General features: G+C 40.4%; 1 protein-coding gene across 1 annotated transcript; it reads right to left on the bottom strand.

The window, feature by feature from the left end:
* Nucleotides 1-855: 855 nt before the first annotated feature.
* On the bottom strand, nt 856-19,052 carry LOC138056959 (carboxypeptidase B-like). The gene is made up of 11 exons (XM_068902954.1): nt 18,935-19,052; nt 17,329-17,545; nt 14,354-14,429; nt 11,362-11,586; nt 9,841-9,945; nt 8,411-8,515; nt 7,073-7,183; nt 5,299-5,389; nt 3,670-3,872; nt 2,635-2,719; nt 856-1,082 (listed from the first exon to the last, which is right to left on the bottom strand). The coding sequence occupies exons 2-11, from the start codon at nt 17,403-17,405 to the stop codon at nt 898-900; spliced, it is 1,263 nt and encodes a 420-aa protein (XP_068759055.1). The 5' UTR covers nt 17,406-17,545; nt 18,935-19,052; the 3' UTR covers nt 856-897.
* Between the last annotated feature and the right edge of the window lie 6,146 nt (nt 19,053-25,198).

Here is a 25,198-nt window from a genome sequence, read left to right as displayed (position 1 = left end):
AGTTTTAAAGTCTTTTGGGAATTTGGCTCTATGTCAAGATACAAATGTGCGCTTTGGGATAAAAACAAGCATATAATTGTATTTTTTGTTATGGTAAATAGCTGCAAGAATTTGCATGAGAAGTTTTATCTTATTTACTTATTCTTTTATATATGCTTGTTTTTATCCCGACCCCATTTTGCACCAAAAAATGGCGTGCAAAATTTATTGAGTATTAATCCTATAAACTGATAGATACACAGTACGTGAAGTAATGACTACGCACAGCTGTTTGTCGCCATTCCATCGATGCTGTGTTCGTCACAAAGTGCCCACCCTCCTATAGCCAACCTAAACCGAGACAAACGGTCATTCACTCCCACCAAATCATACATGAAGTTCTTAGACTCAAAAGGACACTGCGATATCTATGCACAGCACCATGGATATTATTATCCAGTATTATTATATGGCTTGTGTTTGTAGCCGATATAACGCACGCTCTGATTGGCTAATTGTGACTGAATTGTAGGGCATTATTCTCCCGTAATGCCCACGGGCCGATTACGGGCTTGCAAACACAAAGCAAAAGGTAATTAAAAAGCCATATAATTAACTACTTACTAACCGAGCTAGCTTGAGCCGTACTGGGGAATATTGGCCCTCGGTCGGGCCAATATTCCCCGGTACGGCCCTCGCGCTCGGTTAGTAAGAAGTTATTATTGAACATTAATTATATGGTGCAAAGAAGACGGTCCTCCCCACCATATTACGCTACTTGTCAATGCGACTACTCAACCTTTTAAGGGACAACCCAAATACCTTTGCATAAAGCTGTTCAATGACGCTTTGTTCAAACACTATAAACAACGTGAGTTTTCTTTTTTACTTTTATTGCTTGAATCATTGTGACCACATTTAGTCTAGTTTTAATGCTTGGGCCATAGCTTTGATCCCAGCAAATGTTTCCATTCCCGTAGGCATGATCTGATTAGCGGGGAGCAAGAAACCGTAGCGACCTGTGTCTCTGAGCTCCAGGGCGAAAGCATACTTTAATCCAAGGACACCGTATGCCCAATCTTTCGTTGATCCTGAATTTGCGTCTGAAAGAGATAATTCAGACAAAAGTGGTGTGTAAGTCTGTTTAATTTGCGAACAACAGCTTATGAAGCCAAGGGCGGATTCGTATAAATGCATAAAGGTTGAGCATGGCGACGTTTAAACGTTCGTAGTCTTTGCCCTCATTGGCGATTTTAGAAATAATCTTTGATGGCTGTTGGTCGTAGGCCTGTACCAAGGTTTGTTACCTAGTTTCCGGTTTGCAACCAATCTCTAGAGGCGCAGATAACAATGCTGCAATGTACATTGCTGGTGGACGAACAAAAGGAGCTAACGAGAGATCTTTTGTTTTCGTCCACCAACATGGCGGCGGTGACGTCATGTGAAAACCACCTATTAGGAACCTACGCAAGGACGGCGACGACGGCTACGAAAACGATGTCTAAAAATATTATTTACCATCATTGTAATATTTGGGTGAGGCTAAATCGCGTGGGTGGGTGGGTGGGCTGTGAATAGGGGGGTGGTGGGTGGTCTGTAGGTGGGTGGTCGTTTTTTTTTTTTGAAGATAAAAAATAAACAATATATTAGTTCCCTCAGTGCTCGGTCCAAATTTGTCTTGGGTCTTAAGTCTTGTCTATTTCGAGAATTTCCAGTCGTTGATGAAAAAAGGGTTAGGGTTAGGTTAGGGTTTGGGACCCACGACCCACGACCAACGTCCCACGACCCACGACCCACGACCCACGACCCACGACCCACGACCCACGACCCACCCAACCACACGGATTAGACACTCTCTTCAATTTCTCCAAGTCGTTCGGCATGGAAAGTGTGTATAATCATTGCAGGATTAAAATGGGTATGAACAGTGTCAGTGGATGTTTGGAGAGAAAACTGACAGGGTATTTATCATTAGGTGTTTGCGTCTTCTTTATAAGTAGTTTTCACGTTACGTCATCGCTGCCATGTTGCTGGAAGAAAACAATATGTCTCTCATTAGCTCCTTTTGTTCGTCCACCAGCAATTGCTCATTTTATCATTGTTATCTGTGTCTGCAAATAGGTTTGGTGGAAGAGACGGGGCGCGGGGTGCCGGGTTCTTTTGAAAATTCGGGGTCCCGGGGTTTATAGAAAACACGGGGTGACGGAGTCTTTGGAAAACATGGGGTGACGGCGGCAGGTACAAAACACAACACTAAGCTTTCATTAAAGCAAACCTAAGGCCTAATTAGACCTAAACAAGAGCTTTTAGGCCTAAGGTTAGCTGTAACGAATACTGAGGGTTGTCTTTTGTACCTGCCCGTGTCACCCCGTGATTTTCACAGACCCCGGCACCCAGCGCCTGGCTACCCATCTTTTCCACCAAACCCTGCAAAGGTCGATTGCAAACAATCTATAACTTCAAATTCGTGGTCATTTCAGGTCGACGTCAGGACGAGGGCAGCAAAGAATTGTATCTAAATGTGAAACACACGTGCGGCGCGTGCAGAGTCACTGTTTTTTGCTCATTAAAATGATTGTTATGTGGCATTCGCGCGGCTACCTATCGTGCGTAGTACGTTCGATACGTCCAAATTAGAAAAATGTATCTACTCACAGATGATGATCGACGAAGGCCCCACTCTATATTTGGTTCCGTAAAGTCTATACAACGCACCCACCGCTATATCAGACACGCGTTTCTAGGAGACGAAATAAGTGAACATGAAGTAACGACTATTTTTAGTGACAATCTTGACTAAAAATAACGTATAATGGTGTAATCGGATCTGAACATTGTGCAAGGATATTATCATTTCGTCTTAGTTACCACCATCATAGTCATCGTCATCATTACCATCTTCATAATCGTCATCAACATCACCAACATGCTCATCATCATCATCACCATCACCATCACCATCATTGTCACCATTACCACCACCAACATGATCATCATCATCATCATCGCCATCATCACCACCATCATCATCATGATCATCATCGTCGTCATTATCATCATCACCATCATCGTCACCATCGCCGCCACCATCATCATCATCATTCTCATCATCGCCACCACCGCCATCGTCAACATTACCACAACCAACATCATCATCATCATCATCATCATTATCATCATCACTGTCACCAACACCATCATCATCAGCAGCATCATTATTACCATCATTATCACTGTCACTATCACCGCCACCACCACCACCATCGTCATGATAATTATCATCATCGCCATCATCACCACCACTGACCGCCGCCATCGCCACCATTAGCACCACCAACATGATTATCATCATCATTTATCGTCACAACTACCACCATCATCATTACTACCACCATCGTCACCATCATGATCGTCATCATAGTCATCATCATCATCCTCACCGCCACCGCCACCACCACCACCACCATCATCATCATCAGCCTTATCATTGTCACCATCATCAGCAGCATCATCATCACCATCACCACCACCAACAATCATCATCATCATCACCACCACCACCACCACCACCAATCATCATCATCATCATCATCATCACCACCACCACCACCAACAATCATCATCATCTTCATCGTCTAGAGCAGTTAACACTTAGTAATCTAACACATAGTAATCTAATTTACGACTCACCAGCTCGCTATACTCTTTAGGGTAAGCCCTTTTATAACCCCAAGGCGTCATCCAAAGTTGGCTGTAAGCGTGAATGTCCATGTAACCAATGATATTTCTTCGATTTTTGTATAGATACGAAGCTACGTTTCTAACCTCGACTTCGGAAAATGGGCGGGGTCCATGATAGGTGTCGCGGCAAGGATTAGAGCTGGTTCCAGCACCTGAAAAGGAGATACATGTAGTGACTTAATGTGAGTTTGAATGAATAATCTCATGTTAATTGCTGTTGTGTTGCTTTAACCTTTAATGCCCTGTCGTAAAAAATGTAGTTTTAGAGCCACCTGTGATAAGAGCTATGTAAAACGCAGCTTTTTCGGTTTCTCGCAGCAGGTGACTTTGCAAAACGTTTTAATTGACATTTGCCACCTAAATTCCTAAAGAAGGAAACCAACCGGAGTCTTTCAGTCTCGAAATGGGCCAGTTATCTGCAATTTCACGTGTGGATTAGGTCGGAAAAGCATCTGGAAGAAGCCGCCTTAGAAGTTGAACCACAGAACCTATTGGGTAACATATTGACACTTCACTTCTGCATTTCATGCTGAATAGTTGGGTTTATGGTTTAGGGCTAGCTTAGGCCTTGAGTTTTAGTCTCAGATCGCCATGCCTTGCATTGGGTACAATTGGTTCCAAGGTCGATTACTGGTGAATCAGTGTAACGTTCATCTGTGTTTCTCACAACATCATCAGAGATCAAGGACGTCTCATCTTGACCGGACGTCGAAATTGCTGCCTAAAAACCGCTGTTGTTATTATCTCATAGAATATCTCTTCATGGAAGGAGATTACAGCTTCAAAAATTTCTTTCCCTCAGCAACTGGCTAAGAAGAGGCCAATCTAGATGCGTCGAAAGGCACCCGTTCCGAACAGAAATCGATAATACAAGCTTCGCGTAATCTCCCGGAGTGGGGAGGGGGGGACTCCATATAAAAAGGGGAGGGATGCTCGTCGGAAATTTTAAACTAACCCCCTAAAGGAGAACAATCTGGGCGTGGACCATGCTATTTTTAACCCCTAAGGTAAATATAGACTTTTATATTTCTTCGAGCGCGATCCTAAAGGAGACCTTCATGGCCACATATGATTGCGTTTTGCCCAGAACACTCTAAGTGAAACCAAAATCCGAAATTTACACCCCTAAGCGAGACGACGAGCATCCCTCCCCTTTTTTATATGGGAGTCCCCCTGGACTTCGCAAAAATGCATTTTTCACGTGAAGTCGCCCGATGTGAAGGAATCAGCAATGCGGGATCCAGCAAATGTGAAGCCAGTGGAATGCGGAATCCAGTGCGTGGAATCCGGAAGCTATTGTATGGAATCCAGGATCCATTTAGGTGGAACCCGTGCGTTTGGAATCCGGCCGGGAATCCACGACTCTGGATCCGGGATCCATTATTCGGGATTCGGAACCCCTTGGGCTGGGATCTGTAATCAGACGGCCGGGCCACCTGGATTACTTCACACAGAGCGATAAAAGGGAATATATAACCTGTGCGCAGGTTTGAGCAGACAACAGTAAAAACAACGTAATACAACCCCAGTGAAGGTTAAGTTGCCATACACTTAATAAGAAATTGTCGTCATGGTTACCTGCCCACGCAAAGTTCCAGTTCCGGTTCGGATCTGTTCCCATGCATCTTGAGCCACTGTTTCGTGATCTTGTTTTCCTCCACATTCGATTCTGTTTTATCATATGATATATGTTTAACTTACTGTTTGAAAGGCACATTTAGGGTAAATTTTAGAGCAAGTAAGTCACGCTATTTACCGTTTTCCCTTTTTTCCTGATCGGTTACTGACCTACCAATATTACGCAAGTAATCGAACCTGGTGTTCGCCACGAAGCAAGTCACGTCAGAGACATTTCATACGGAGTTCAATTATAGTATTATCGTGACGGTCTTTTAAATATTCAGTCCGTTCCATGTGCGCCGTTGGTGGAAAAGCTTAAAGGCCGGAACACACTAAGCGATAAGTTACTGCGACACGTCGTGGGGACAAGTCGCTGCAAAAATTCGCCTTGCGTGACACGGTTAATTTTATGAAAATCATTGTCCCTGCGGCAGAATTTTGTCGCCGCGATCAGTCGCACGACTTCAAACCAGCTTGAATTCGTGCGACTAATTTTAGCGACAAAATTAGTGAAAGCAGCGTTGTCACACCGTGTGTACACTTCCGGCGACAAGTCGCTGCGACAAAATATAAATGAACCAATGAGAAAGCGTCAAATGGTCAGCCATATTAAATTAGAAAACTAGTTCACATTTCCTCTCATACAAGATCACTGCGTGCTCACCGAACAGGCGTCGTATGGCAACGACTTGTTTTGTAAGTAGTACACGCGGAGCAACTTGTCGCAGAGACCTGTCGCTGCGACTTGTCGCCTAGTGTGTCCCGGCCTTAAGTAATCGCTCTCATTTTATTTTCTGTTTCGCTTTCGTTAATTATACCTTGGATTTTTGGGATTTTTCGACCACCTTTCATGAGAGTAAATGAATCAAAGAATTTTAGAATCACAGCACCTGGTTTGAGCGACTGGCGTATCCTGATCCCATAGGTTGGTTTCTATGGCCGACACACTGTATCGGATTCAAAGAAACAACCAAGGCCAAAGAAAGAGAATGGCCCTCCTTGAGGCGCACAATTCTTTACTTAACGAGAGGAAGTGAGGCCCACTAGTTTGCCTGTGTTGGATTTTTATGGGCATGCTCCAGGTCCAAATCCCTGAGCGTTGTTACTAGCCAACTGGTTATTTTGGACCAGGTGGGGTTTGTCAGCGTGTTATGTTTAATTTGCAACACTTCTTATGCTGGTTATAGATACAACGGACAATTTGAATATATACATAATGGAAACGTGGGATATCCGAATGACATGACACACAAAAGCCGAAATCTCTACTTATTTATTTTGTTCCTTCGCTTTCTTTCCAGAATTCTGAAAAACAAAGCATACTTTATTGCGTTCCTAACACAAAAGTTGAATAGTTCGCAAAGCGCCAGGTTGTGGCCTTGTTTGGAGTCATTCATACACAGAATTTTAGACGATTAACGTCATTCTTTTAGTGAAAAACACACCCTTGAGGAAATAACGAATGTCTAAAAAAGGTCAAGCTTGTGTATCCAGTGCATGTGCTATACGTATACTGATTGTGGGAACTGCAAGTCAAGTGAAAGTAGATTAAATCAAATGTCGGTTTTTGATGCGAAGATTAGTGGTGCTCTGGTTCTCATGAACGTCGGCGAGACGTGAGGTGAAAGCCTTGATGGAAGGCGAGCGCCGAGTATACTCTTAACTCTGCGTCAACGCTACCCACGGTTCCCCTTGATGAACTCTGTCAATCAAAACTTTTAATGTGACTTACCCCGGTGTGAGTGAATTCATATCCGTCAACATTGAGAACAGGCATTATAACCCAATCCAGCTTGTCAATCATCGCTGTGATGGAGGAATCTTTTCCATATTTGGACAACATCTGTTCATGTAGAGACACATATATACCTATGACGTCGCAGACTAGAATAATAAAGCAAGGCTTGCTGCAGAGCTGAGTTTTAAAAAAAAAATGAATAGTTCTTTTTATTAATCCTCTATTTCGTCAGGCATGGCCCGACTTATTCAGGGATACGGCAAAAGATTTAGTGTTACACTGATAATGGAATGATCAAATGAAATAGCACAATGAAAAGATGCAATGAAAAGGAAAAATGAAAATGCAACCTTCGCCTTGGGAATTCACGCCGAAGACCACAATGTTACAGGAAGGCTGGCTGTACGGCTGAGTTCTTAATAATTCTTTTTATGAATCCTATATTTCGTCAGGCATAACTCGACTTATGATAATTCAGGAAATACTGCAAAAGGTTTAGTGTTCCACTGGTTATGGAATGATCAAATGAAATGGCACGATAAAAAAAGAGATAATTATAAGGAAAAGTGATAATGTAACCTGAGCTGGCAGCTGGCATACAAGCAGTCTCACTTTGTTATTATTGTCCATAACATGAATTTCTTGGTTACATGGATCTATCAGACTTTCAGTGCCATTACTTTGTGCAAAAGAAAATTGTTTACAGTTGACAATGACGTCACAGCATGCAAATAAATTCTGCTGACGTCATTGTTTGTACTTTGTCCCATAAACATACGAATTAATTTTGAAAGATACAACTTATTTTGGCTTCCGAATTGTCAATGAACTTGATATAGTTATTCATCTCCTTAATTTTCAGCTTTTTTAAATTTCAACAATGAAGGAATATTGGCCGTCATCGGGATCCGTTCAATTACTGGGATGTAAAAAAAAAGCGCTAATAATCGTACATACTTACTTCGTAGAAATTTAGAATTTTTAAAGCAACAGTCCGTAAAGCTGTTAAAGTGGTCTCAGATTTATACAGATAACTAATTCTGAAAATTGCCATCAATATTCAGCGTCGATTTCTTGGGTGATCGGTAAGAGAATGATTATTACACATAACTATGGCAGAAATTGTGAACAAAGTTTCAAAGCTGTGAAACTAAAACCAATTTATACCCACAACGCATAAGCATTTTGCCTGCTGGGCATCCCATAATATTTTCCTCAGAACAATACTAGAATCCAAGATGGTTGTATCTGTAAGAAGAACTATAAAAATGGCTCGTTCATAAACAACGAATTAAAAGCCGGAACCCATGGGTTCCTGATTAAAAGTAAAACCTCTCTTATCATGATCATGCAAGTTGCGGGTGTGATCCATTCTCTTGCATGAATACCGCAGTTAATGAAAAACGCCTTTTTCCCTGCGTTTCGATTCGAGGAGATCTGCAATTATAAAGAACATTAAAGTAACAGTTGATACATATTAGGGAAAGATATGATGACGATCTGCCATTGGTCTTGATTTGGAAACGGCTATAATTTTTTTTCAGTGGAAACAAGATAATGGACATTTCTTTACTTTGTGATTACGCAATTAACTTAGACTGGATTAGCCACATCTGAGCTCGAGGCTCGCAGTCTTTTTTATGGGTACGTGTTTGTGCATTGCGGTCCCATGTTCCGTCCATTGTATAAGGGAAAAAGAACTGAACGGATACAAAAAGGGCTGCACGTACAAGATGGTTAAAGTGGATAGAGTTGTATGCGATGCATTTCAGACAAATAGATCGAATAAAGATTCGTTAATTAGTCAGCAAGGCTTAAGGTGGCTCCCACCAGTTCCAAGCATTTGGAGGTAATGTCTCATTAGAAGGATGAACTCTACAACACTTCTTAACAAAACGGCGCCAAATGAAACACCAATAACATTTTAACAAGATGCAATCCTTGACGTGACGTAATAGGTCTCCAATGCAACAAAGGAGCCATCTAGAAACGCCCTTTATTTTGTCTTTAAACGCTTATATCTTAAAAGCGAACCCATTGACCCCCAATATTTATTTTTGGAAAGTAATTATGAGGCTTAGATAAAACTCTCTGCAAAGTTTAAAAAAAATTATGGAGCAGATTCAGAGCCGCCTTAAAATTTTCCAATTACGAAGGTGACTATGATGGGCGGGGGTCTATTATATGGCCAATTATAGACCCCATCTTAGTCACTTTAGGGTAAATGTAATTTTAGCGACCCCAACTTAGTCACTTTATGTTTATGCATAAACCTTACATAAAGCCATCAATTGGTATTTCAAAACACAATGTAATGCGACTAGTAAATTAAATATTAAATCAAAAGCTTTTACCCCCAAAATCCGACAATTTGCCACCCCATTCTAGTAACTCTGTCGGGACCTCTGTTGAAAATACAACCACATTATAGTCAATGCAGTCGTAAAAATGCGACCCCATCCAGCGGCACATCCCCATTAGCCCACTAATAGGAAGTGCCCCTCCCCCCGAGGGAGGGGGGTTAAAAACAAACAATAGGGCTCCTTTGTTGGTAACCTGTTACGTACATCAATGAGTGTGTTATGAGTTACGCAATTATTGTTGTTTCATTTGGTACTATAACTTTGACATTACATGAAACAGTTGGGTAGATTCAGTCCATCCAAATGGTACAGCTAGTTGAAACGGTTTGTAGCGTCCTTTTAAATAAACTCTTTCTTTTTAAATTTTGTTACTCATGGTCGACATTCTTACTGCATTACCTTGACTGCGTGAATAGTCCTTCCTTCATAAGATTTTCCAAACTCAGTTACCAGGGTGGCTAGATTACGGTGTTCGTTTACCAACTTGATCAATTCCTGTACGATCTGACATAATTATAAGGTAACGAACCAATGAAATGAAAGGAGGAAATGCTAAATCTCGTGATTGAGCATCGCGCGCTATGATTGCTCAATTCAGCGAGCCATATTTGATAGTACGGCCGGCTGAATTTTGAGTCCTTTAAACGAAATCAATGACATATCCGAACACAAAAACAGTTCGAGAATCCCAACAGTTAACTCCGCGAGGTAATCCGGTTGGTTATTTACATTTATTATATAGATATTGATGAAATACCAGGATTTCTCCTTTCACTAAAAAATCATATCTTCACCGCGCGCAGTGAACGTATCATTTTTATCTTTCACACGTGAGGATGTAGCTGTCGTCATGGTAACGAATACGATTAGCCAATAAAATGCGAGCTTCTTCTTCATTGTACGATACTTTTGTGCTTTAATATAATTCTTCTCTACTACGTTAACATTTTTATTGCAAATTTTACATTATCATGATTTGTTTTTCATAACTTTCATATCTTGTTTCATGTTACACAACATGCGTGTTTTAGTGGTTGGTGAACAATTTTTCATCATTTCGAAAATTTATAAAACAAGTTGTTTTAAATCTAGACATTTCATTAATATCTATATAATAAACAGAACATTACATGGCCGCTTGGGGATACGAATTTTATCTTCTCGTGCTGAAAGTATCTCTCACTCGTTCGCTTCGCTCACTCGTGAGAGATACTCTCAGCACTCGAAGATAAAATTCGTATCCCCGCGCGGCCATGTAATATCCTCTATGTACAACTACAACCGAGAAGTTGAATTATGGACTACCAGGATCATTCAACGAGCGGACAGAACGGGTCGTAAAGGGAATCTCCACTAAAACAACAAAAAAACTTTAAACCACAGAACATAATGTTTACAACTAAAATTGTTCGAGCTTTTTCCAATGAAAGTGTTTTTTCCGAAAAAAGTGAATTTCAAAACGCTTGTTTTGGCTTTCAAATTTCCCGGGCACCGCCACCTTGAATAATTATGACGTGTCGTGGTTGCCCTGTTATCCCAGAACAATCGCTCTTTGTGTCAGAACAATAGGGCAACCACGACAAGTCACAAATATTCAAGATGGCGGCCCCTGTGAAATTTGAAAGCCAAAACAATTCACTTTTTTCGGATACGAACGCTTCCATCGGAAGAAGTTTGAAATTGTTTAATTGCAAGCATTATGTTCTGTGGCTTAAAGTTATTTTGTTGTTTTAGTGGAGGTTCCCTTTAAAACCGGGATCCCCGGATCTCAAGGCAAGCGCCCTGACCACTGTGTCGCACCGTCTCCTAAAAAAGATGGGTATTTTTTGGATTCAATCTGTAAAGAATCAATACACTCGTCTTGGGACGTTTTATAAGGTCTGAGACTGATCGTATTACACAAACTCATTTTGTCTTTACCGGTCCAAGACGATTGTAGCGACTATAAACGAACCCAACTCTTCGTGAACGCGCTGGAAGAGGGTTTTCGTTGTCCATCAAAGTCTGCACATCTGGTATGTTGATGGTGAACACAATGCCATTTTCGTTTAGGAGTTTCGCAAGTGCTGGATACTCTTCCGAGGTCACGCGGATGTCAACGGAGGCTCTGACATGGGAGGGGTGTGTCCAAAAGTCCAAATCCAACTAAAATAGAAACAATGGACATTAGTATCTTGTCTATCATCATTGTCACCGTCATCGTCAACCTCATCGTCATCATCTTCATCATCAGCTACCTCATCAACCTCACATTTGCACTTCTAGCTTCATAACGGACCAGTATCTACTATAACAGTGGATATAACTTTGAAGGTGTGCTCTGATTGGCTACTCAACCTCCTAATATCTTTTGCTATTGACCCTATTTCCGCCTGAAAATACTGCAATCGTTGCAGGAATAATTAACAATTATTTCATAAGCGCGCGTTGGATATGAGATGGTAAATAGCCAACGAGGCGCGTAGCGCCGAGTTGGCTATAACTAGTCTCATATCCAACAAGCGCGAATGGAATAATTGTTTTATTAAATTCCTTTAAGTCCAAAAATTTGGAAGTACGAAATACGAGCGGAAAAAGCGAGCAAATCCGAGCGAGATCGCAAGAAACTTGATGAGAATTGATGCGATGTTTGTATTACCTTGTTGTCAGACAGACGCAGGCTCATCACAAAAACATTTCTTGCCTTTTCGCGTACTTCTAAACGTCGGAATTGATCCAAACTTTCCACAAAAAAAGTTTTTTTTCTCCTTTTTGGCTTTATTCAAAGAGAAATTTGGCATTCCGACGAAAACATTTTTAGTTTAGCAACGCTTAACGCAATCATTTACCATATAAGGTCAAACCAAGGTATACGAGCTGATAACCGAGATTGAGTGAACCAATCAGAGCACGCGAAATGCATAATCCGAGGTTGAGAATTTAATAAATGAGGTTCAACTATCTTTTTGTGCTAAATTATCAAGTCTTCGTTTTGTAGTTTTTGCGGGGTTTTCTACAAAACGAAAACCCTGGTCAAATTATTGAAAACCGCAAATGTCGTTTCCTCTTCGGTCAAGGATCTTGTTTAATCTAGTTTCAAGTGATTTCAAAATGATTTTGAAGGGGTCTTTGTTTTTGGGTCTTGCGTGTTCGGTCCTCGTTTTGCACCCACCCATATTATCTCACCGTTTTAGTACAAACTCAAAGAACTATTCACCGAGGTGGAGGTAGTTAGTGGGGGATATTTACCGAGCCTCGAATATCCACCACGAGTCACTGACACTGAGGTGAATATAATAGTTGTTAATTATTGTGACCTCGACCTAGTTAAATGATCAACCGTCCACTTTGTCCTAGAGCTCAGCGGCAGAGCATCCCAACTAGTAATGGAAGGTCGTAGGTTCGACTCCTGTTCGGGAGCACTCGGATTTAATCCCGAATATCCCCGAGTCACCATCTCCCACGAGTCTCCTATCACTGGTAGAGCATCCGGACTAGTAATCGGAGGGTCGTCTTTCGATCTCTGTTCGGGAACACTCGGAATTTCAGTTTCCCGAGCTACCACTGATGAAGACATCCCTCTACCATCATCGTTATCATCACAACCATTATCAACAACGAAAACAATGTCATCAACGATACTGTCAGTGGTAGAGGAACCGAGTAGTAATGGGAAGGTCGTAGGTTCGACTCCTGTTCGGGAGCACTCGGGTTTTTTTCCGAATATCCCCGAGTCACCATCTCCCAGGAGTCTCCTATCACTGGTAGAGCATCCGGACTAGTAATCGGAGGGTCGTCCTTCGATCTCTGTTCGGGAACACTCGGAATTTCAGTTTCCCGAGCTACCACTGATGAAGACATCCCTCTACCATCATCGTTATCATCACAACCATTATCAACAACGAAAACAATGTCATCAACGATACTGTCGACGTCATCATCAAAAACAGCGCCATCGCCTTAACGAAAAGATGTCATCATCATCTTCATCAACGACAACATTTTACCGTCATCATTTTCATCAGAAGCATTTATTACAAAAAAATAAGCTCCATCGCTGCTACCATTCACAGAGCAGCGAAGCGGACATGAATAATATTGATACGTCAACGAAAACGCGATGACAGGTTTTCAACTATAAAAACAAAAATCCAGTTGATAAAGGTAACTTAACCACCAAAAGAGAGATTTGTGTGCTGAAGTTTCTAGCGTTAGCTAGCGGGTGAAATGATGATTTTCGTGTTTAAACCCTCACCGACAGAACTCTACAGTTCATTTAAAACTTTCCCCTTCATTCGTTTGTTATTACAACTACAAAAACTTACAGCAGGGACGCTGCAAAAATGTTAGAGCGGTTTTCAAATGAGTGTCGTAAAACCAAAACCAAAGTAATTACTTTGGCCAATCAAAATGGACGGAGACAATCAAGTAAACCAATCAAAACTCGAAGTAATTACACGTAGCCGACACAAAGCGCGGGAAAATGTGCACGCGCGAGCCACGATTGGTTTTAGTTTCACTTCTGATTGGTTGAAAAAGTGGCGCGATAACTTTGAACCAATCACTGGGTGAAGTAATTATAAACTAAAGCAATTCGCTAATTACTTTCGACACTCAATTGAAAACCGCTCTAACGTTCCCATGGTTTTCTGACTAACTATTTAAAGTCTCCCACTTACTGACTAAGGGTGCATTTGATTGATCCCATTTCGGGATAAGAATACGCAGAGCGTTGATTTAAAACGGTACGTCTGGCGTTTTGAAGCAACAAGGATAATACACACATGTGTAAAATGGCATTTTAGCAGGTGTTTTAAAATGTTAATGTGGATCTCCGTAAAAAAAGAATGATTTCTAACTACTTTTGCTCCGTGTATTCCTATTCCGGAATAGGTTCAATCCAACGCACCCTATGATATGTTCTCTTTCTTACATCAACGTTTTCCTCTAGGTCTTTGAGAAATTGCAGTTGAGCTTGATTTGCTGGGGTTGTTCGAACCACTCGACTCCTTGGAGGAAAAAATGTAACTGGGTCAATGCATACATATTTGAAATTATACTTTTCCTTATTTTCATATTTTCCTTACTTTTAACTATTTGTTTTAGGTCAAACTCTACACCATATAATGAAGCTTTTTAGAGATCGTGAGCCGCCATTGGATTATGGTAAATAGCGCTTGACAAATTCTGAATCTTTATCTAAAGCAGTGTCACTTTTTCTATTCAGTTAAGGACGGTGCCTACTATTGTTATTGCGCATACGTTCTGCGCATCTCGAGGTACTCTGATTTCCTATGAGTGGTGCTTGTTAATGCAGGGATATTTTTGCGCGGTTCAAACCTATGCGGAGAAAGCAGAACTTAGCAAGTGCTCTTGGTATCAAAAAGGAAAATAGGGAAACCGCGCATTTTTCAGAGATAATTAACCCTCAATTTGGAAAAGAACGCCATACATTCCCTTGTATTTGAAAGCTTTAATTTTATAAATATTTTTGATTAATAGACCTTTTTACCGATACGGCGGCCATTTTGATTTCTATTGTTTCGAATAGCTATTATGGGATGCTCAGGGGGCAAATTAATATGTATTTGCGCCCTGGGCATCCCATAATAGCTATTCGAAACAATAGAAATCAAAATGACCGCCGTAGCGGTAAAAAGGTCTATTATCTTCGAAAAATGCGTGGTTGCCCCTAATTTTCTTTTAGGATTTCAATAACTGTGGTTAAGATCTGCTTTTCCCGCATACTCAGTAAACCGCGCAAAAATACCTTTGAACTCGTAGGCACCGTCTTTAATGTTTGTCGTTCGTTAATGCCTTCACTCATCCATTCATTTGTTCACTCATTCGTTCTTTCCTTCGTTCATTCGTACCATTCATTCATAAATATAGCATTTTTCAACTACTGAATTAAATCACAAACCGCACGAGTATTATTAAAACCTCGCCGGGCTTGCCATTGGTCGGTTTATCTGAGGGAATTGAGGACAATTCTCCTAGGACTAGAACATCCGCGAATTATGCAAATCATATGGGTAGTTTTATTTCAAACTCGGAAGCGTCCAACTCTTATTTTCTAATTTGAAATACAAAAGGGCAGTCAAAGAGACAAGTTGGTCACAAGAGACTGTTGAATTAGCAAATTAAATAGAGAGATTTCGCGAAGACACTCGAGGAGTGAATTGAAGACGTCTTCGACTTGGTGGCAATCGATCCAAGTTGGCCGCTGGCACGAAGATGGACGGAGTTGGAAAGGAAATGAGGCTAGTGGATGAGGCAGAAAACCTTATTGTTATCGTCGATATCTTGAAATTGTGAGTAATTTTAATTTTTTTTTTCGTTGGTAATCTTCAAAGTGAAGGTTGTGATCTTTGGTATTATTGCCTTTGAAATCACAGCGTTTTCTTGCATAAAATAACGCATACGTGCTGATACCAACCGCAGTAGATCCCTGAGCGCTTTGAATACTTGGTTTGCACCACCAATATGGCAAGCGATATTGTTTCAATGTTATGAACAGAAATAAAAAATGGCGGTTCGTAAATTATACCGGCTTTTATATTTATGCAAACTCATTCCCAGGACCTCTCACATGGCTTCTGACCTGGTAATGTTAATAAGACTGGCAAGCCTCGTTGGCATGTTTAAAATTGAAAAGACGCTAGGCTTCAAAATCAGTAAATCAGTACAAAAGTGAAATAATGATGTATTAAGTGTAATAACTGTTTATAATAGATCTGAATAATGCATTTTGGTGCCCAAAATATTTGGTCAAATATTGATGGGGGACCCTTGCTTTACATCGATCGATATCTTAATCGATCGGCAAAGAAACAAGTACTTCACGTTGAAAGTGCATCGGGTTTTCAGCTCCAAAGGAACTGCCTATCACTATTGTTACTTGCCATTTGGTAGCGTTCTAAACAATGAGTTGATGTACAATTATAACTTTGGTCTTCCTGAAAATTTTTGCCCGATATATCACCCTATAATCTTTGAGGACTGTTGCCTTGAAGATTCTAAATTGTACAGAGATTTTATCCCTGGATTTGTTAAATTTTTTTGCCATCCTAAAAGGTATTACTTTTTGATGGCCAATAATTTGCTGATCATCGAAACCAAATGGCTCGAAACTTGGGAAATGACTTAATATGATTTAGCAATTATTTTGATCTTTCCAACGTCAATTTGTTTCAAACACGATGCCTTGTATTGCCAAATTCGTATGTTCGGACGAGGTGTAGAACCTTTCGCAGGAAAATATAGATTTTTGGCCTATACTGTTCTGAGCCATGTCAGAATATTGACGAATAGAATGTGTCCTCAGTATTTGGCTTTAGTATTTTATGATTGTTGTCTTGACCCGCTCGGTTATTTTCACTCTAATCCAGGCTTCGGGTATGTTGTCAGTGGTAATTTTTATCAAATTTGCCAGATTAAATTAAATGTTCTCAAATCCCTCCTTTCAAAGTAGATGATATTTAATATAGTCTATATGAGGTCCTCACCAAATGGGATATGATGATGATGATACCCGTGCCTCTGCAGCTATCGATTCGGAACAGTTCATTTGGAAAGAAGTGCTTATCGTGGTACTCAAAATTTACGCTGATTGATCCCAGTAGTCGCGTTGGTTCGACTCGAAGAACCAAAGATGGATTTATTTAATAAAAGTTCCTCTCATGATGCCTAAACACTCCAGTTCTACTGTTTTTATTCTACTCGTGCGAAGATTCACGGTCAGTGGAACTTAGCGTCTCCTACTCCTTTTAAAAATCATACCTATTCACTTTCGGTGTTGTTGTCTCAGTTTCATTGGCGAGAATCCACCTCCATAAACAGTGGAAAGATTATCATGATCTTTTTCTGAGCGTATAATTCCATTTAATTTGTGTTTTTGTTACTTACCCTTTAAAACTCTTGGCTTCTTCGCAAAAGCAAGGTCCAAAGAGGGCCAAAATTGACAAAACAATCTCACCTCGCATTTTCTCTTAAAACAAAATAATCGTTGAGTTGATCGATACCCAAATTGGAGACCTTTGGGTTTTGAATTTCGCGCAGCTGTGAGTACATAAGTGCTATACAACGGTTTGACGAGGCTTCGGACGTTTTGAGGTGGTCAATGCTGAAAGGCAAGAAAATGTATTTATGGCGTTAAAAGGTGTTTTGAATGGTCTCAGCGCAGTGATATTTAATTAGCTGCCTTGAGACCCATTTCCCAGTCAGTTTATGATGTTTGAGTAGCTGCTGCCCTTAGCATTTCACCTTTTAAGATGTATCAGACGACGGGTGCCTTCTGGTTGGGGAAGCTGAGAATTCAAATTAACGGAGTCATCATTTTTAAACAAACGCGCGATTTGGCACATCTTATTCCAGCTCGTGCTACACTATTTTATTTTTATAGGAACGTCTAATGTTGGGGCTGCCAGAGGCTGAACGTTCGTGTTTTTTTTTTTTTTTTTCCCTTTTTCGATTTGAACCTGAAAACGTTCCGTTTACATTGTTCTTAGTTGTGTGGTATACTAAATTTGACTACAAAATGAGTTTTTTTTCAGTGTATCATTCAAAATTGAATTTGCCTTTTCGGTTAAGGTTACACGAAGAGTGCCACTGACCTCATTTTACTGTATGTACGTCTCAGAAAAAAATGTAAGAGCACAGGGTTTTGTATACGGTCTGAAAAACTTGTATCTTTCATTGAATCGTTCACATGTAAATAACTTTATTTAAACACATATCAAGTTGTGCCTTAGTAAAAAAAACTAAAAAAGTTGAGAAATTGTCTCAACAACCACATTCATTTGCTAATGTCGATGTCACGCAGTTCCTGTGCAAACGAATCTGAAACGTATCCGGATGCTTAGAACTCCTCGAGGAAACAGAGGTAACAGAGCATGCGCCATGAAGCCCTCGGCTTTTTACTTTTTGCTCTTTGCTTTTACGTTGGGCAAGGCCCCAAGAAGTCGAAGGACAGAAGCCTCAGTAATTGAAGCCAGAAGTTGACCATTGAAGAACCAAACAATGAAAATCACTGATTCTTAATAGCTGGAAGAATTGGAGATAGTCAGCCAGCAAATCGAAAGTCATAAATATCTTACATTGAACTACATGCGTTAAGGACAACTTCATAAAGTGATCGTGTTTCAGAAGCTGTTCCTGAGCAGGAACTGACATACCGCTGGCTAAACCGAAGAGGAAATATGCGCACTAAGGTGAAATGTTCGAAGCAATCATTCAAGGTCCATTCATGCCACACCATTTCACCTTTGTAGAAAGGGGGGAAAAGCTAAACTGCAGGATATACCCAGCCACTTATTTGTATGCGAATGGCGGGTATTGTTATATGTGTCGTCATTCAAGCGATGCCGCTACAACTTAAACAAAATGTGATGTGCATTTTGGAGAGCGACTGATCCAAAACAGTGAAAAAAAAATGCCAGACGTTAAGTAGTACTACGTTTAAAGATTACGTTTTGTAATCAAAGGTGTCATGAAAAATGGTTTGAGCATTTACCTGGTGTTAGAGGAGACGTCATTATTTCTTTGATCTTTGAAATAAGATAACTTACCGCTCAATATAAAATGCAGACTACAGACTGCAGGTTCCAGATGCAGATTGGGTTTAAAATGCAAACTAGGTACAAAATGCAAACTGCAGTCTGGGTCCAAAACTGACTAAAGGTTTTGACTGCATAGTGCGTTTCTATGCCAGCGAGATTCTCTTTAAAGTTAACGGTGTTACAAGGGAAATATCTTAGGAAATTTCAAGGTCAACGGGAGTCTCGGTTGCTGTGACAGTGTTTGAGTGGAAATTCGTTCGTGGAGCTTGGCCGGCTAATGGATTAACATCTTGGTTTGAATTCATGTGTTGAAGATATTTTTAAAATGTGGCGAAAAACACACCAATAAATTTCCAAACAGTTTTCTCTTCCAACTAGGGCCCCGTTCACACGTATCCGGATATTTTTGAATCCGTAACTTTTTGTTCCCAGATTCAAAAATATTTCCATCCACACGTAGCGTATTCAAATCGAATTTGCCCGTCCACACGTATCCGAAACGTATCCGGATTCTCTCTAATGCTCAGGACTCCTCAAGGAAACAGAGGTAACAGAGCATGCGCCATGAAGCCCTTGGCAGCCATCTTGAGAATTGATTTCAAGATAAGGAGCTGGGCTCGATTTTGTTACGTCAGGATAAAAGAAATCCGGATTTATAATTGATAGACTGCCTAAATATGGTCATAAAGCTCTCGATAGATGTAGGTCTACATGACGTCTATTCGGCGATAAATGTAGATTTCGCAAGAGAATGTGAAAGGACGGACAGGCGCCACCCTCCCAGCGAATTTGGACCCCGGGTGACTAAATCCCCTAACGGATTTAGTCCCCCTTCGCGGATTTGGTCCCTTCCATATTACACTTGCATGATAACCCCTTCGCATTCTTCCGGAGGATTGTGTATCATTCTCGAAGAGTGTTAATTTGAAGGCGGTGTAAAGATAGCCCTTCCAAATGCCTGGTTTGGCAGGTCAGTTCTGTCTAATGGAAAGCTCCGTAAGTCTAACAGTATCAAATATAGTGATAAATATTCGCAAGGTTTGTTTATGGAGGAATGTATAACTGGCACAAAAAGTGTTAATAAATACTGAATGGATCTGCTCTACTTGCCTAACCTGATGACATCAACAATATGACCTGGCAACAAAAATCAGACCTTATTCAAAATTACCCTGTCATCTGTACAGGGAACTTTGAACACATGGTACAGCTCTTTATAGAGGATGTGTTAAAGAGTAATCTTATGCCTATTGGAGAAATGGTAGACTTATTTTACAGGGATGAATTCCAGCAAAGGGGATCATGATCACCTCACATTCATGCATTATTTTTGGTATCGAGTTGCATATGAGAGCCCCCCGTGCTGTTACAAAATTATCCAGCTGTTATATCACACTGACAATTTTGAACAATCGCGGAAACTTTCATATCCACGAGAAAACGACAGTGGCACTTTGATTTCGCCACTGCGTGAAGGTTAAATCATTACAGTCTCATTTGTAAGACAGGCGATAGGTATTTTTCATCGGCGAGGGTCAACTGGTATTCAGTGCATTCTAAGCGCCATTCATATGGAATGTAAATTTGGACCAGCATGTTTTATTCCAGTCCAGAGAATCAACTGCAGTTGTTGAGTGGGGGAGATATACTTTGAGGACGAAAATGTTCTGGGAGTAACCAGTTTGGCTGATTTGGTGTACAGAACTTGATGTTTTTGGACCAGCTTGTTTTTATACCAGTTCAAAGGATAAAATCACTTTTTGCTTGTGGTCAACAAATTAGTAAAAGAGAAACTGCTCTGGCTGTCATCGGCTAAAATGACAAAGTAGTGTGTAAAAATTATTATGTTACATTATTTTAGGGTTTTCTTAAAATGGGATGTGACAATTACTGTAAAAACTAGGACCGTGAACCACGTAAGTTATTTAACGATTACACTTGTATCCCGCAAGGGCTACAGGTCAATGGCCCATGAGGCGAAGCCGAATGGGATATTGACGTTTTAGTATCACCCAACTAGTCAAGGCCATAATAAAGTTAGCAAATGCAAGTTGAAGAAATATTTATTTGGGAATAAAACAAAAGAAAGCATCACGCTTTTCACTACTCGAGGACTATTACTAATAGTCCTCTAGTAGCGAAGGCAATTAAAATGCAGGATTTGCATTAGTACACTGGTTGGGTGATACTAATGATTTATTATGATTATCTTTTATGTAAATAAGGGAATTGATCTAATTATTATTTATGTAACACTGGTCTGCATTCATTAAGAGGAGATGTTTGGTTTTACCTTATCCCAAAGTCATATTTAATTACCTCCCTTTAAAAATATCAGAACACCATCCCCCACTACAGATGGTAATAACAGGCAAAAAGGAACCGAAAAAATAAGATTACTTCTGAAATATACCGGAAAATAAAATGCTTTTTCTTGCTTAGTTATGTGAAAATGCATGATGATGTTAAGTCAAGGGCACAGCAGTGACAAGGTGTTTTTTTTTTTTTTTTCCAAAAGAATTAAAAAGGTTGGGTCATATTATCACTTCTGACTTTATTTATATTATTTTAGAGGTAGTTCATGTGGATTTCATGTGGTTATTCATCTCTCATATATCCCTTCCCTCACTTAACACGCTACATTGTGTAGATAGCAATGATTTTGTTAGAAATCGTCAGAGTGAGTCCCTGGCATTCATCCCGTGAAAGGTAATGAGTCTCAGACGAAACCAATGTGTCCCTTTCTTTTATTGTTTTTATAAGGAAAATGTCACAGGGACAACCTCTTGTTTCTCCTTCTCAAAATGTACTTTGTATCTGATTACATTTCACAGCATAAACACATTGTTATGTCCCTCAACAAGAGTGCTCGATCTCTTTAAAATAATAGTTACAAAGCCAGCAACAAAGCACAGTTTGTAGTTAAGAATTACCACCAAAAAAAGCTTACATACATCTTAGCGAAATCATCAACCGCTAACTCATTTTATTTATTCCGTTTATTACTGCACGAGTTCAGACTGAAATCAAACACTGGATGACATGAAAGTTAAAAAGTGAGTTGTCGTCTATAGATTCGGTACCAATGAAACTTGAATTCCTCTATGGCCCAGGTGACGTAAAACTTGCGTAGATGCTGCGAAAGCCAAGCTTTGGCGACCTGTGTCTAGTAATATGGCGCTCTTCTCGAGTCGTTCGTGTTATCTCAATTTACGACTCATTTAAAACCTTTGCTGGCGGAACATCTGAATTTTTTACGCCGTTAGTTCTCATTGGAAAATTCTCTGCAACACCATGTTAACACTCATGTGATCTATGGGCATTGGAAAGTGCTCAGCCATGCCGGCCGTTCATCGGAAAGTTGACATTTTGACGGCGTTTTCTCAGCAGGCTGAGTTCGAAAAACACTTGCAAAATACCGTGTTGGAATGCTACAGCTGTAAACCGTCCCTGAAGCCGATGACACACGGCCTTGTGTTCAACATCCTGCAACATTTGTTGCTCAACAAATGTTGAACAATGTTGCACAGGCGTGTTGAACGGAACAGAGCTGGTCTCTTTTTTTCTTTCAACATCGTTCAACAACGTTCAACTTGTTGAATGGCATATTTCAACATTCAACGTGGCATGACACACTGTTCAACATTTGTTAAAGTGCACCTAACCCCAAAATATTTTTTTCGCTAAATTGAATCTTTGCACCTGTTCGAAACGCATTGCGGCCATCTTTTCATTTTTCTAACAAATCCTGTCATTTTGTAGGCTTCGAAAGTTGCGAAAAACCAAGCATCTTTTGTTCACGACCGAGTCAGAAGGGGAGTGGGTCTATTCCTGATTTGACGTCACAATCTACTTTGCATGCATTTTTACAATGTTAATGCAATGTAAATCAGTTTGTGACGTTAAATCAGGAATAGACCCACTCCTCTTCTGACTCGGTCGTGAACAAAAGATGCTTGGATTTTCGCAACTTTCGAAGCCTATAAAATGGCAGGATTTGTTAGAAAAAGGAAAAAATGGCCGCAATGCGTTTCGAACAGGTACAAAGATTCATTTTAGCGAAAAAAATATTTTGGGGTTAGGTGCACTTTAAACAACATTTGCATCATTTGTTCGGATCAGCAAATGTTGAAGCGTGTTTCACCGGCTTAAATACCGTAAACTGCCGCTTATAAGCCCATCCGCTTATAAGCCCCCCCGGTTATAGGCCCACCTACATGCAAACACAAAAATACTTCCGATTATAAGCCCATCCGGATATAAGGCCCTCCCGTCCACCCCCTCCAGTTTATCTTGTTTTATTCTTGAAGCACTCTCAGAGAGAACACTATCAATTCAACAAATAACTGGAAAAGATTATGGAACAATAACTTAATTACCATTTTATTATTAACAATTTTTATATCTTTATTTCAACATTTCGCCAAATGCTTTGAAGTAACTGTTCATTGTTCTCCTGTAGTGTTACAGTTTGTTTCACAAAACGTTTGACAAACTGTTTTCAAAGTTCGTTTGAAATTCCCGAAGTTCGCTACGAACTGAGCAATTTCATTACGTATTGCTGCTGCGAACTAGACATTAAAACTTAAACTAATGACGGCGGGGATGAGCTCTGAACTTCCGTTTTGTCGGGTTCCAGTTACGTTCGTGTTGTTACAGTTTTGATTTTGTTTGAAATTTAACTTAATTCGATTTATTGCTGCCTTTTTAAGGCTTCAATTCATACCTCGATCAACAGTGCTGTTTCTCATTTCGAAACGTTCTTTTTCGTCCGCTTATAAGCCCATCCGGATATAAGCCCCTCCCCCCGCCCCCCGGTTTATAAGCCCACCCAGAACCCCTTACGAACTTGTACATGCCCAGGGCTTATAAGCGGCAGCTTACGGCATTTGAATTAATTGTCCCGTTTTTAGACTACACTTTCACATTAATTAGTTTTAGCTTCATTTATGCTACGCACAAAAACAAAAAAACAAAAAACGAAAACAAGAAAAAAAATTCAGCAAAATAGACACGCTCTCACTGACTCTCAGCCTGGGTTCTTTTACTATGTTCTTAAAAAGGGAATTCTTTCTGACGTTCGAGTGACGTGGGAACGAGTTAGTCAGAAACTGAACATTCTGACGGCATGATGTTGAGGGCCTTGGGTGCTTTTGGGATCGATCGGGGGTATTTAAGAGTCTGGCGGGCGGATTTTAACATTCTACGTCAGTCGATTGCTGGTCTTTCATGTGTTTCCTTAAGTTATTTTGATGCTATTTTCTATTTTTGTTTAATGTTAAGTGCCCCTTTCTCTAGGTCTGGTGCAGCTGCATTAGATGAGGAACACGTTTCCATGCCATTTCTGGCTACTTCTAAAGGGTGGCTTTCCGTATCTGGCGTGGCACAATTCGTTTTAATTTATGTTCGTGTAAGCCAGCTTAGTATGATGTTGATGGATTGTATAGAATCCTAACTTACGTCAGGTAGATTGACAGACACATACTAAATAAACTATTTCACTTTGATGACGGTCTTGTTGACGTTGTGAAGTCAGAATTTTTGGTTAGCCTGTGAAGCCTGAACATTCTTATAAAAAGAGACTTGTAACACGCAAAACTAGCCACGTTAAAGCAAGCCTGCGTGGACTTTAATTGCTGATCATATAGCAGGCTAGAGCAAAACGGCCGATGCAGCGGACAGTCGTTTTAATGAATTTGTGTTTTATTTTTCGTCTGCCCAAGCCAGTCTTCTTCGGGCGCAATGTACAGGTGCAGGCTGGCCCGAATGTGCGGACTTACGAGTGTGCTTCTGAATTCTGGCTGTCATTTGTACCGTCTGTAAGGACAAACGTAAAGACTCAAATTAACGATATACGAATGCGTCTGCGCATGTTGGTTTTTTTGCTGAGGCTTGTTAAAGGCCAGAGTATTCTCATCACAGAGCCTCAGATCAACCCAAGACTCTGGGAAAATCTATGTAGGAGAACATGTGCTGTGGGGTTCTTATAGCCAAAAATTGGCTCTTTGAACCTTACGGCGCCTGCTCACTCCAAGTGCTAACGTGAATGCACCAATTAGAGGCTCTTTTGATTGTTCTTCAGGAAAACCAATGAGAAGACATTTTGTTTCAGGGTTCCCCGGAGTTCTTCTTTCCCTCAGTCAAGAGAAGTGATCTGGGATCGAGTTTGAAGCCAGAACTGATGATGATGATGATAACGATGACGATGACGATGATAA

This window comes from Montipora capricornis, chromosome 7, assembly GCF_036669925.1.
Source record: "Montipora capricornis isolate CH-2021 chromosome 7, ASM3666992v2, whole genome shotgun sequence".
NCBI lineage: Eukaryota > Metazoa > Cnidaria > Anthozoa > Scleractinia > Acroporidae > Montipora > Montipora capricornis.
Note: the sequence above shows the minus strand (reverse complement) of the source record. Positions and strands in the feature narration are given on the sequence as shown.

Coding starts and splice junctions, on each gene's coding strand:
- LOC138056959 (XM_068902954.1), bottom strand. CDS start 17,405: ATGCGAGGTGAGATTGTTTTGTCAATTTTGGCCCTCTTTGGACCTTGC. Junction 3,873..5,298: donor CTGGAACTTTGCGTGGGCAG/GTAACCATGACG, acceptor TCTCCTTTTCAG/GTGCTGGAACCAGCTCTAAT. Junction 1,083..2,634: donor GCCTTCGTCGATCATCATCT/GTGAGTAGATAC, acceptor TATCTCTTTCAG/ACGCAAATTCAGGATCAACG.